The 14094-nt window shown below is 38.5% G+C and overlaps 1 protein-coding gene across 3 annotated transcripts in view; it reads left to right on the forward strand.

Annotated features, from left to right (window-relative positions):
- Positions 1–6172, forward strand: part of HAPLN1 (hyaluronan and proteoglycan link protein 1) — a 62747-nt gene extending 56575 nt beyond the window's left edge. For all 3 annotated transcript variants that reach the window (XM_061478718.1, XM_061478720.1, XM_061478719.1), the window contains exon 5: positions 4894–6172. In XM_061478718.1, the coding sequence (XP_061334702.1) occupies positions 4894–5183 (290 nt within the window). In that variant the 3' untranslated portion in view covers positions 5184–6172. The remainder of the gene's footprint in view (positions 1–4893) is intronic.
- The last annotated feature ends 7922 nt before the right edge of the window (positions 6173–14094 follow it).

Raw genomic sequence — 14094 nt, forward strand, 5'->3', positions numbered from 1 at the left:
CAGATAAATCTTTTTATTGAAGTCTGTCCCACAGAGCCACGAGGCATAGCACAAAGAATATACAATTGTAGAGCTGGGTGTTTATTCTTTGCTTAATTTCAAAGGTCTTCTGAAGGAGAACAGCGAGATTCTGTAAGAAAAAGCCTAAAAATCCATTGCACTGAAAATTGTTAAGACAGCTAAATATAAACATATCTATCAGCTTCTCTATAATTAAACATTTTGAAAGAAAAAATATAAATAGAAGTTGTGTCACACTTTCTGCTCATTAACATGCATTTTGTTCTATACATTGCACACAGAACCACAGCACATAATTGATTTGTTATCAGCTCTAGCAGAATCAAGTAAAAATCTCATGTTAACAAAGTTAAAAATACAAAGAAATTTTAAGGATCATGTTAAAAATGCAGCTGTGAACCACCTGCTTGTTATAGTAATGTGTGTGGGAAGTTAACTGCCACAAACCACTGAAATGGGAGAAGGACCTAGAAGGTCATCTCTAATGCATGTTGACTGCTTATTTGAACATTTCAGAATAAAATTCTGAGAATCAGTGGGAATGTGTAGCCATTGTTCCAAAAAGAGAAATAATGACACCCAAAGGGCCTGTAGGGACAGGACAAGGGGGAATGGCTTTAACCTGACAGAGGGGAGACTGAGATGAGCTCTTAGGCAGAAGTTCTTCCCTGTGAGGGTGGAGAGGTCCTGGCACAGGTTGCCCAGAGAAGCTGTGGCTGCCCCACCCCTGGCAGTGCTCAAGGCCAGGTTGGACGGGGCTTGGAGCAATGTGGTCTAGCGGAAGGTGTCCTTGCATGTGGCAGGGGGTTGGAACTGGGTGAGCTTTAAGGTCTCTTCCAACACAAACCAGTCTGGGACTCTATTAACATTTTCTTAGAAGTGATTGCTTCCGAGTCACTGGAATCACTGCTGATACCAGGTGGTGGGTGGGGGTATGTGAAAAAAATATTCTCATATATTTAATGTAGCAATTCAAAATCTGTTTATCTGAGGTGATCACTGGATATGAAAATGCTTATCAGGACCCTATGATGAAATGAACAGAAAGCACCTCACTTTGCAGAAATTTTTAACATGTTCTTCAATTTTGAGAAGCAATGGACTTGCTCAACGATTTAGTACTCATAGAGTCGTCAAATGGTTTGTGTTGGAAGAGACCTTAAAGCTCATCCAGTTCCAACCCCTGGCCATGGGCAGGGACACCTTCTGCTAGACCAGGTTGCTCCAAGCCCCGTCCAACCTGGCCTTGAGCACTGCCAGGGATGGGGCAGCCACAGCTTCTCTGGGCAACCTGTGCCAGGGACTCACCACCCTCACAGGGAAGAACTTCTGCCTAAGAGCTCATCTCAGTCTCCCCTCTGTCAGGTTAAAGCCATTCCCCCTTGTCCTGTCCCTGCAGGCCCTTGTCCAAAGCCCCTCTCCAGGTTTCTTGTAGCCCCCTCAGGCACTGGCAGCTGCTCTAAGGTCTCTCCTTAAGGATCCTTCTCTTCTCCAGGCTGAACCAGCCCAGCTCTCTCAGCCTGTCTCCAGAGCAGAGCTGCTCCAGCCCTCACAGCGTCTCCATGGCCTCTTCTGGACTTCCTTGAGCAGGATGTGAGATATACTGAACTGAGTCTGCTGAACAGATGATAGGGTATACACATTGTAGAAGTCACAGATATACACTGCTGGCCGCTCAGATTGTCTCTTATGGCCATATGAAATCACAAATTAGAGCACAGTAAAACAACTGAACTGGTTTCTGTGGCTATTTTTAGCACAGGGCTGCAGAAGTCATTCCCACACTTGGCATTTCTCCTGCATGTGCTGCCATGTACCAAGCACAGCTTGCTGCTCAGCTGCCCCTGCACAGCACCAAAGCCATGAATCTTGTCAAGAGGTTACCCCAGCAAACCATAAGCCACTGGGGGTAGTGTTAGGGCTTAGGTACTCCATGGCTGACTGCAAGTGGAGGCATCCTTCCTGAGAACTTCACCAAGATCCCTCTTTCTAAGGCACTCCATTAGCACTTAATACAGGAAATAGCAAATGTGGTGATACTGACTTTCTGTGCATCTGAAGAGGATGTCCACTGCCTAGTGCACCCAGCTGCACTATAAAAGCTTACTAATGAATGGCCCAATTTAGAGCTGAGCTTGGAAAAGTCTCCAAGGGTGGTGCAGCACTCAGACACCCACAGTCACAGTGATATATTTATATCACAGTCACAGTGATATAAAGTATTAAAGTGCTCAGGTTTTCCTGTTAAAGCTGTTCTGCTACATGCAAAACTTAAAACAGTTATTATAGCTGGGGTTTGATTAGGTCTGCATAAACCTTCTGCCCCATGATTTGTATGTGAGAAGTCAAATCAAGCATGCTTATCCTCTGTAGGAGTGACCCGACTACAGAATGTTAATGAGAGAGACACAATTAATGCCTCTGTCCACTAAATTAAAATTGAACAGTTAGAAACCCCTCTAACCTATTAACAGGGGAAAACCAGCAAATCTGTACCAACATTATTAATAGAATTAATCAGACATTCTGGATACACAATGCACCCCTGTGGGGTTTACTATTAAAGTTCCCCTCTTTGAGGAAAAGGCAGTGTATAAGAGTTTATATTATTGATGTCATATGTCAAAAGCCTGACCTTACTGCAAATCCCTAGGAAATTACATTCAATTGACATATGGTTTGGAGAGCAACTAATAAGATAGATGAAGTTTAAACACTATCAGTCCAAATCCCTCTTCCCTTAAGTCTGAATCCAAATCCCTCTTCCCTTAAGTCTGAAATCCTGTTTGCTTTGGGGGAACCTCTTAACAACATAGTAGGAACGGGTTTCCACTTGATAAACTTCTCTTTAGCAACACCTTATAAATGCTTTCAAGTTGCTTAAATTGAGTTAAGCAAGCATTTTACAAAAGGCAAGATTATCTCCACTCAACAGTTTTTCTGTGGAAATACTGTAGAAATTGTCTCTGACAGCAATGAAATATTTTAAACACTTCTCCACCACAGCTGCAATGCCCTTTTTTTTTCCTTAATGTTCATATCAAGGTATACAATTTCCAACCTTTACAAGAAGTTAATGCAATTATCTTTACATTGTCATCTGAATTGACATTTCTTTGCTTAGCAAAAAGTGGGCTTTGCAGGGTTTTGGAGCTGACCTAACTCTTCATCTTGCTCATCGCTTTTTCTTCACCAAGAAAGTAATCTGAAAATGAGCAGAATTGTGTCTGTATGTTTGCCTGGATTTTATAAGGAAGAAAAAGGATATTATTCTGGACTACTTTCTTAATTAAGAAGTAAAGAATGTGCTCTGGAATGAGAAGATTCCCACATAAATAAATTTGTATGGTTTTTAGCTAACTTGCCTCTTACAGGACAGTCAGATTGAAAAGTTATAAATTTATTTGGAAATTATTATTTCTTCAAATAAACACTGTTCCTTTCTGATCCATTTCTATCTCACACTTGGTTAATTGTCAGATCAGTGGTGCTAATGAATGAAAGGCTTACAATGACTTTATATTTCCTTGATAAATTAAATTAATGTTAGTATTATTGCTGCTTATGGATTAGTAGGGGAGACTTTCTTTTTGAGCTTTACTTGCTGCCATATGTTTTTATTACCTTGAGATGGGAGGGCACATTTTTCTTAGCAGCACTATCAGTTCAGTGCTGTCTTACAGTGAGGATATATATACCCTTTGATGCCTAAAGAGAAACAGAGCTTCACAACTGCTGCCCATGCTTTTGACACTGCTAATGAAGATTTAATGACAGGCATGGTTTTGATCTACCACAGGCTCAAGTTCTGCTTCCAAGGAGCTGTGCAATATCTCAGCTTTCTTAAAGATAAATAAATAAGTTAATGAAAATGCTGCTTGTACTTAACCAGAAACAAGGTCACCCACTGCCTTGACTGAGAGTAAATCTTCGGGACCCCCTCACCCAAATGCTGTCAAGCCCAGATCTCGCTATGCCATGCTTCTGAGAGGAAAACCTGTAAGGGTCTTCAGCTAATGCTGGGAGCACCATGTAGAAGTGCACTGCTTTGGACGTTTGACTGATTTCCCTTCTCTGACAGTAAGCTACAGCTTTATGAGATCTGCTTTGGCTGAAATCTGTGATGTTCCTCAGTTGTTTCACTGGATTGTCGTTGGCGTCATGTTGGTAAAAGCCTCTTGCACTATAATGTTAGAGGTAGAGCAGGTACTGTCCTCCAAATCCCAAGGTGTCTTCCATCATCCCTCTCTCCCAGTCTTTTTTTTCCTGATTTTCTACCTCTGAGGATGAAAACACATTACAACAGTTCAGTTACCACTGAACATAACTGAGGGTGGGGATGCCACACTGTGCTATGCCAGCAGAAGTAAATATAGCACTACTGTTATGTACAAATAGTCTGTGATCTCTACACCACACTTTTTTTTTTACGCCTGATATTTATGAACGCACCATAAAAAAAAAGATATTTTTAACAGTGCACATATAAACATTGCATAGTCACAAATGAACCACTGTTTGATATGATTCTGCAGTAGAACATCTCAATTTCTCCTCAAAAGCCATTGTGATATTGTCACATCATCTTAATTAGGAATATAGGAATTCTTTCCTCTGAGGGTGGTGAGGCCCTGGCACAGGTTGCCCAGAGGAGCTGTGGCTGCCCCATCCCTGGCAGTACTCAAGACCAAGCTGGACAGGGCTTGGAGCAACCTGATCTAATGGAAGGTGTCCCTGCCTGTGGCAGGGTGCTGGAACTGGATGATCTATAAAGTCTCTTCCAACCCTTCCTACCCAAACCATTCCATGATTCTATGATCCAATCCATGATCATATTCCTAATGATCCTTTTTTTCTTCTTTCCCTTACTAGGTCGTTTTTACTACCTAATTCACCCAACCAAGCTGACCTATGATGAAGCAGTTCAGGCGTGTTTGAAGGATGGAGCTCAGATTGCCAAAGTTGGCCAGATCTTTGCTGCCTGGAAGCTCTTGGGTTATGACCGTTGTGATGCTGGCTGGCTGGCTGATGGCAGTGTCCGCTACCCCATCTCCAGGCCAAGGAAACGCTGCAGTCCTAACGAAGCAGCCGTTCGCTTTGTAGGCTTCCCTGATAAAAAGGACAAGCTGTATGGTGTCTACTGCTTCAGAGCATACAACTGAAAATACCTAGAGCACGAAAGTCTTAAATTCATTAAGAACATGTGAAAAATTTCTTTTCAATATGAACTCATGCGAGTTACCAAAACTGTGATAAACCTTTTTTGCTTACTGTACGAGTCTTTTTCATAAACCAAAGCCATTAATTTTTGCTTTATTTGGGTTTTTTTTTAGTATTTTTGTGAAAGTACCATTCCATAGATATTTTAAGTTAATATAATTTAATGGAAGCTCTAGGTAAGGAAGTTTTAGAGCCAGATTCTTTCAGCTACATCATCCCAACAAAGTACACTTTTCATGATTGGGGCATGCAATAGAGCTTGGTGATTGCTAGGGCACAATTATGTAATGTAAGGCTACTCAAAGCAGAAGCTTTTAAAAGCACAGATTTTACACATTTGTACCAGTTTGAGAAACATTGCAAATTAATTATAACATGAATTTTGAAATAAGATAATCTTTTTTGTTAAAGGGGATAAGTGAGGTTTTGCAAAAACCCTCACAATAACGTAGGTTAGAAAATAACTTTTTTTCACTGGTTTTGCATAGGAATAACACAGAATGTAATAAAAGGAGATAGAACAGTCCAAAAAAAATAGGACGAGTTCTAAAATCTAAAAACTTACCTTTCTGAAAATTAAGCTTATACATAGGAACAAGCGCAATTAGTTGTCCTGAACATTTTTATTGTGGTTTTGTTGTGTATGAATCGATAATGAGGGGGTGAATAATTAACTATTGAGAAAACCTTGGTTTTTGTCTTAGCTCTTATTAAAGATGCCTAAATGTTGCATTACCTTTGAGTAGCTTTACTGAGTTATTTTTAAACTCTTAAAGGCCATTTGCTAAGCAGCATATAGCATCTACTCAGGGCAGTTGCATAAATGAACTGCTGGACAGAGAAAATGTAAACTTTAGCAGCTTGATTTTACATTAGCCTTTGAAATGTTATTGTCTTAACAAAATAACATTACAACAGTCAATATTCTCATCTATTTATACATCATAAGAAATAAAATTAGAAAAAAAACATTAAAATTATAAGGTGTTAGAATAAGATTATTAAACAAAATCTGAAACCAGCTATTAATGTTTAGAAGAAAAAGAAAAAACAAACCACACTTCATTTCCTTACATCTTATTTGTATCTAAAAAGTATATCTGCTTTTCAAACTATCAATGAAAAAATAGTATTACTGAATTATTTAGCTAATCCTCTATGGAGTTAACAGAAAAAAAAAATAACAAAAAAATCTATTGAAATACTTCTTTTCTCTGCAGCAGCCTAGGTGGAAGATGTTTACCTCTATCTGCCAGTGTCAGAGATAAACACGCACTGTGCATAGTGCCTAGGATTTTCAGAGCTGTCTAAAGCACTAGGTCCTCCCTAAATACCAATTTGAGGGAATCTGGATTTCTGATGCAAACTGATTTTGGATGCAGCAATTCTTGGTGCTCATCTTCAGATACCTTAATGCAACCAGTTTTTCAGAGAGTAGGTGCTCAAGGCTTTCTGAAAATTCACTCCACTTGTGGTGTCTCAAGCTGGATATCCAAAAAACAAAGAGGCCACTGATTAAAAATATCTTGGTCTTGAGTAATCTTTTAGGCAGTTTTGATGTTCTCTGTCCAGTATTGATTCTACCACTTAAGAATGGAGAACTCTTTTTCCTATTCTGTGCTTGCTGACTACGAAGATTTCAGAGGACCAATATTTGTATTTTGCAAAGTTTTATAGCTTCCCAATGTTTCCATAGCTCAATGAGATTTAGTGGTATTTATCCAAGTAGGACACAACTGTTGTGCTTTCATGAATGGTTTGGTGTAATGATTTTCCCATGGACATGAGTAAATAAATCTCTTTCTTGGAGTGGTTGTGGTCCTGTTTTAAAACTCTGTTAATAAACTAGGAATAATAAATGGTAGGTTTGTAGTCAAAAGATACAGTAACATAAGGGGTATTTTGTTGGAGTTCATTCCCATCAAGCTCAGAGGAAAATTTCCATCTTTCTGAGGATATTGGCATCCAGTATGGATATTTGCTTATATTGTACTCTTGAAGCAATCTAGGTGCCAAACCCCTATTCCTCTATTCTTCTTTTCTTAATCCACTAGGATTTCAATTTTCATGAAGCTGTATCACCTAGCTATAAACAGAGACTTACTACAGGGCAAACTCCTAAACCCATGTAATCTTTACCAAACAGCAATTTTTTAAATCAGTGTTCATTTCACACATTTTCTCAGGCATTCAGAACTTTTTCTGAATCCCCTGGAGAAAAAAAAAAGTGGAAATGGAAAGAGAAATTGAAAATATGCATACAGGAAAAGGAATGGGATATGCAAGACTGGACCACGACCAAGAGGAATACATTTTAGTCTCCCATCCAGCCTTCAGAAACATGGAAAAAAGGTTCAGACTATTTCATTGTCTTTTCTGAAGCTTGGACAGGCAGGTTATGGGATGGGAAAAGATATAGGAAATGTCCCAGTTGTTATCCCAGCTGGATCCAGAGCTGCTGTAAAGAGGGAAGCCTTTTATGCAGCTGGTTCTAGGCTCTATCCTCCCTGAAGATCTGCTGGATCTGGAGGAGGCTGCATGGTTTTCCTATTGCACAGAGGTGAAGAGACCCTCATGAAATTTCATGTTAATGTTTTACCTCTCCAGGGAAACCCTCCACAGGGTCCCACCCAGACACATCTTTTGTTTTTTTTGCAGGACTGGGGATGATATTTTGCCTGCATAAAAAAATGTACACATCCAACCCACTCATAGGGCTGGCTGAAGTGCCCTCACTGCTAGACCAAAGGCACTGTGGGAAAGGTGAATTCAGCCTTTCATCAACTTTGCAAAGCTCTGGAGATGGCTGGTGAGGTCCTAAATCACAGCGATCTCAGGCTTGCACTTGCTTATGCCTTCTGTGTCCATACTCTGGGCTGCCACCATGACAGCCCAGGTGTAGCATCCCCACAACCCACCCCTGCTTTGTGCATCACCCTTACCCTGGCCTGGTGGCTGAGCAGGCTCTGCACCACCCAGGTGATCCCTCAGCTACGGGGACAGCCCCTGAGCTCCCAGCTTGGCAGCACAAAGAGGCCACAAGGCAACAAAGGAGTTGGGTCTCCAGATTGATGCTGAGCTGGTGTACGATCACAGATGGCCAAATTTATCATTTCAGTTATGCCTGTAAGTTTGCATTTGAAGATACTGCTAGCTAAAAATCATACGTTCATGTAGTGAAGTCACGTATGAGAATTTGCATTCATCGTGTTACTTACAAAAAGATCAGTAGTTTACCTTGGGATCAGGCTAGATTTATCTGTATATTGATATGCAACATTATGTATTATTGTAGCAGATACAGATAATTGGATAATTTGCTGAAAATATGTTTGTATGAAAAAATAGTTCTAATGTAAGCAGGTAAAAAAAAAAGCGAAACATAAAAAGTGTATGAGTACCTGAGAAGTGGGCACAAATAGAAAAAAAGACACGAATTGTATTTATTCTTACAGCTACTGACTCCAGTTCCTTTTATAATATCAAATGTCAGAAAGTTCTCTTATTTTTGACTAAACTAGCTAGGTGCTTGGATAAAAACTTTAAAAACCAGCTTAAGAACTGGATAAAAGTCTGTGCCATTTTCTGACCATGAGAAAATATTCTATCAATACAGTCAATTAATATTCTCCATCATTATCTTGTATTTCACAATGTAACTGAATTTTAATGCCCATGAACTGACAACAATTAAATCATGTTGTTCTTTTCAGTATGATGATTTCTCCTTATTGACTGGCCATTCCTGTACTTCTGTCCCAGGAAACACATGAAGGAAACGAATAGATCAAAGTATGAAAATACTTACTTTGCCATCGTAAACATAGTGGTTACAAGACTAAGGGGGAAAAAAAAAAGCAGAAAACCAACAAACAAAGCCTACTCTGTGAATATGATTTACTGTGAAAATAAAGAAAACTGTATTCCGAAGTCTTTCTTTTATGCTTCTTTGAAGCATTTTGGAAGTAGAAATGCGAGTAAAAATTTCTTGTCTTCTCTGCCATCTTCTAAAATAAAGTAAAGCATAAGTAAGAAAGGCTTTTTTATTATTATTATTGTACTGTTGGTGTTACACTGCATATACAGGACTAGAAATTTGACACAGAACAGTGTTTCGTGTATGGGGAAAATTATGAAATTATTTATATCATCCTATGCCCTTAGAAATTAAAAGACAAGACAAATCAATCTTTGCAATGTGCAAAGAGAAAGATTTCCACTGTCAAGCAAAGTATTAGTTACTCAAAGCACTGGGCCAGCTTTTCAGCTTCTGTATTAACACTATTTCTGCATTGTTTTATTGATCTGTGCAGGGAATTAACCCTGAAAGTAACCTACACTACACCACTTCACTGAGAAATAATAATCTTACAAAAGTTTTCAATATATCAGATGTATTTTAAAATAGATGACAAAGAGCATAGAAAAACTTGTCACTCAAAATAAGGGAAATATGTATTACCATGAATAAATGATTGAGACAAACCTACTTACTTTCTAACAATTTAGTAAAACCAGTTTTAAAACTAATAACAATTTCACTCTACAACATTAAGCATAAAATTAAAACTGCTTTTTGTAGAAGCAATCAGCCAATAATTAGGATTTACTTAATAGTAGAAGCTCCCATTGAATGACATCTCACAGTTCAAAAGAGAGGCACTGTCTTCTTGTTTGGAAGTGACTGGATTTAAGACTTGGTGGAACTACCACAAAACTAGAAATATCTAGATTTTCACCTAAAGACTTTGTAAATGAAGTAGTAGGCTTCCGTTCTATTTAGCCTTTCTTACATTTGTTCACAGAGAGTACTATCAGTTTTCTGTTTAACAACAGCAGCTGGTTGTTCTACTTGAAGGTTTTAAGAAACTGAATCTTACACATTTGTCAGCCATTTTCTCCCTCTTTCAGAAGCAGGTACAAAAATTAAACAAATATGGTGCAGAGCAGTAAAATTCTAGTGCCAGGTAATTTACTATATAAAGAGACAAAATTTCTCAGGGTTTCAGATCAAAAAACCCAAGGTAACAAGCAGTTTTATTTTAAGAGCAAGGCAAGATGAACTCATGAAAAAAATTACTACTGAAAAATAATTAATAATGACTAGTGAAAAATAATTACTCCTCTTCCCATGCCATGAATAGGGATGGTCCCCTTAAAGCAGGGGTGACCTGAAAGAATCTTTAAGAAGAAAAAGAAAAGAAAACAGAAAGCAATTCTTTAGCTCCTGATCTTTCACACTGGGTTTGCCTTTGTTATATTTTACCCAATAATTATTAACCACAAGTTTAAATGTATAATTAAAATAAACCCAACAGATTAGCAATAAATTAAGACTTGGAAGGGATTTCTTATTTTTCTATGTCAAGCCTCAGACTAGAAGTAGGAAATTCTCGTTAGAATTCTTTTGAGTCGAGTATTTTCCCTGTTTTGTGTTAGAATGTCTCAATTCATAAAGACACAACAGGGTAAAATGTAAAGTCCATCTATTTCTTCAATAGATGCCAGAGGCAACCAATTGTGTGACTAATACCCTAACATGAGACTCAGATAATGAATTATGCACTAGCACATTTTCAAGTGTGTTCAGTGGGTATTTAATGGATTTTTTTCTTTTTCTTTTTTTTTTTTCCTTTTAAAAACTAGCAAACAAAACCAAATTGATATGCCTTGGTATGAGCTGAACAAGGACAGTCTGGGGTTTATCCTCTACTAAAAAAGTATATTTTAAGGTGTTTCAGTTCTTCAGATGGTATTGGTCCACATCCCATTAGTGACTATGCTTTTTCCTGATTTCAAGGCTGTTTATTTTGTAGGCTTTAGCTCTTTGTTGCAGCTTCTGACTTGGCGTTTTTTATTTTTCACTAGTAATTAAAATAACATAAACAAGAAAACCCCCTCCCCCTTCTCCCCACCCCCCCTCAAAAAAAAAAAAGAAAAAAGAAGAAAAACAACAAAGAAAATAGAGAAAAAGAGGACAGGAAGAAGTCCATAACTCAGTAGATTACAATAATATCTTAATAATAATACTGAAGTATGAAAAATGAAGTAACAGTAATAACAGGTAATTTCACAGCTCCTGGTCTCAGAGAGTGACATTCATTGTTCCTTTGGTTGAAGGTTTGCCACTTTCTGGGTGTCCTACATGCTCAGGCAATTTTTATCATGTTGACTTTCGTGTTTATGTTTTTTGTGGTCTCTAGTGGAAGAAATATTTAAACTGCTCCCTTGACCCTGTTTAGTTTTCCCTTGAACTTAAGCATCTGCTGGCTAAGTGTTTCTAAATTTGTGACTATAACAAAAGTAACTGATTTCTTTACTTAGATGACAGTTTAAATGCTGTGTGCATTGACTAAGGTCACAGCTATAAATGGACGCATGTACATTAAAAACAAATCAGTTCAATTAATTGAAGGCAGCTATGTGGTTTTGAAGTGTATCTATCTCCTGATCATCCCACATCTTGCTCTCTGCATTGTTTTAGAGTGGAGTTTTGGCGTGCATGATTTAGGTTCTCATTGCAGGAAGCTATATTGGAAGCTCAAACTGAGGTGGACATCAAATGCCTCCCAGCCATAAGGGAAATAGGAGTCTGAACTGGCCCTCAATCCTCCAGACACCTTCAGATGACATTGATAGTGTGGAGTTTTGTTTCAGGGCCCAAATTAATAAAGAGTCTGGTGAAAAAAGCCCTATAACTCATTTGCAGAGGCAGGAAACTCAGAAGTAATTGCTCCAACCTACTGAACCATTCCTGTTGTGTTGAATTACTTTCCAATGCAGACATAGCACAGATGGACAGCTTGGAGTACTGTTTACAAGCATGTGACCACAGGGATTATGTACCAGCTGTATTTCATAACAGTGTTAGATGCCAGCCACTGGCAGTATTGGATGTGACATGCTTGTACTCAACACAGATCTTCAGCTCCTGGTGGAGTCAGCAAGGCTGCCCTCATATCCAGTGAGGCTTATGGAGAGTTTTGACTTTACGTGTATCTTTTGCCCACAAGTGCTTTGCATACAGAAATGGATATTTTCTCATGTAAATTTCACAAAAAGAAGAAACTTAATATGCATTGTATTTGAGCGGCATTCCTGGCTGGAGGCACATAGTGGGTCCTTATTTCTGCTCTGGGTCTTTCATGCCCTAAAAAAGGTATGGAGTGAAAGGAAAGGCTGGAGATGGTCAGTGCTGAGGTCTTGGGTTTGAAATATGGTGGGATCAGTCTTGGACACTGAGTGTACCTTAGAGTACATAGACAAGAATGGAGGATGCAGCCTCCTTTGCCACCAAACCAAGCAGCTCCAAAACACACTCACAGAACCAGGAAGTTAAAAATACACATTCTAAACCTCTGCACAGACTGTTAAAATGGCAATGTAAAAATTAGCTTTCAGAGTGTGTCCCAACCTGACAGTACTGAACGGCAGTCGTACAGTTTCCATCAAGCTGTTATATCTCAATCAGATCCAAAAGATCCAGGTAATTTCATTTCTGCCCATTCATTACAAAAAACTAACAATAAATTTCTTTGTTTAGTTATCAAAGCAGCACAGCCTTATTAGTGTGCACTGAGTGTTGCTTGTGTGGAAAGCCAGTTAAATTAAGATTTTTACTTACTGCAGTAGAATAGAGCTGAGCTTTACTGCATCAGCTTCTCTCAAGGGAGATTCTTGAGATATTTAGTTCTGAAAAATACAGAACTCAGCACAAAACTAAGATTCAGGATGCTTTTAACCCTTCTTTTCATTTCTCTGCATCGTCTCTCTATAGTAACATGTTCACCTTTATTACACCAAGAGGTGACATCCTAATGCAAAGAATGGACATAGCTAGAAAACACAGAGCTATGAAAAGGTTTTCAATTCCTACAGCTTATACAAATATCAAATTATCTCAAAGATAATTATCATAACAGGAGAACCCCAAGGATTGCACTAGGAAAGCCCATCTTTCAAATTTTTAAGACATGACCTTCAAAGTTTAATACTTCCAGAAAAATTGTATCTACATTTAAAAAATTCTAAAGATGGTATATAAGTCTTGATCTTCTCTGAAAAAAAGAAAAATAATTTGTACATAAACCATAAAAAAAGAAATACCCTACAAAAGGAGAACACTTTCTTCATGACAGTTCTTAATCTCTATTAACATTACTTAAACATGTGTTCATATTTCCAATGCATTTTCAACACTGAAGTTACCCCACTGACCCACAACACAAATTTACTTGGTAATTTTCAGCCAATTTTAACATGGGAAGAATCACGACAAAACTCCATCTAATGGGGAAACTAAGTCCCCCAGATCCACCTTACAGTAACTGCACCGAAAGAGCAAGAAACGTGTCAGCTATCAAAAGCTGAAGAGATTTTAGACAGCTTCATCAAAAATATCCAATATAAACCTGTGTTTGTTTTGGAATCCAGATAGATGACTCACTGTCTTTGTTTAAAATGCAACTAGAGCAAGAGCAGTTGCAGCAAGAAATAAGGATGCAGTATTTCTCCAACCTAAACCTTTTTGACACCTGATGACCACTGGAGACTAAATTCTAAGACCCCTTGTATGAGGAGAGTCGTCCAGCCACTCAGCCCAGCCAACCTGTGCAGCAGTATAGACGTGCTGTGTAAAACCCCATTCCTGTGTGGGTATTACTGCAAACTGCTCCACTAGGCTGACCTAAATGCTTATGAACACAGGCCTACCTCTTATTGTCCTTTAATATAAAGACATGACCTTAGCTTAAGTCTCTGCAGGCTAATACATTACATCAATGCACTACATAAATTCAGATGAAATTCTCATTAACACAGATCACTATGGAAGGATTCACATCACCTGGGGCC

This window comes from Pezoporus flaviventris, unplaced genomic scaffold (assembly GCF_033815535.1).
Source record: "Pezoporus flaviventris isolate CSIRO_AGI_PZ_B2104156 unplaced genomic scaffold, CSIRO_AGI_Pfla_v1 ptg000131l, whole genome shotgun sequence".
Taxonomy (NCBI): Eukaryota; Metazoa; Chordata; class Aves; order Psittaciformes; family Psittacidae; genus Pezoporus; species Pezoporus flaviventris.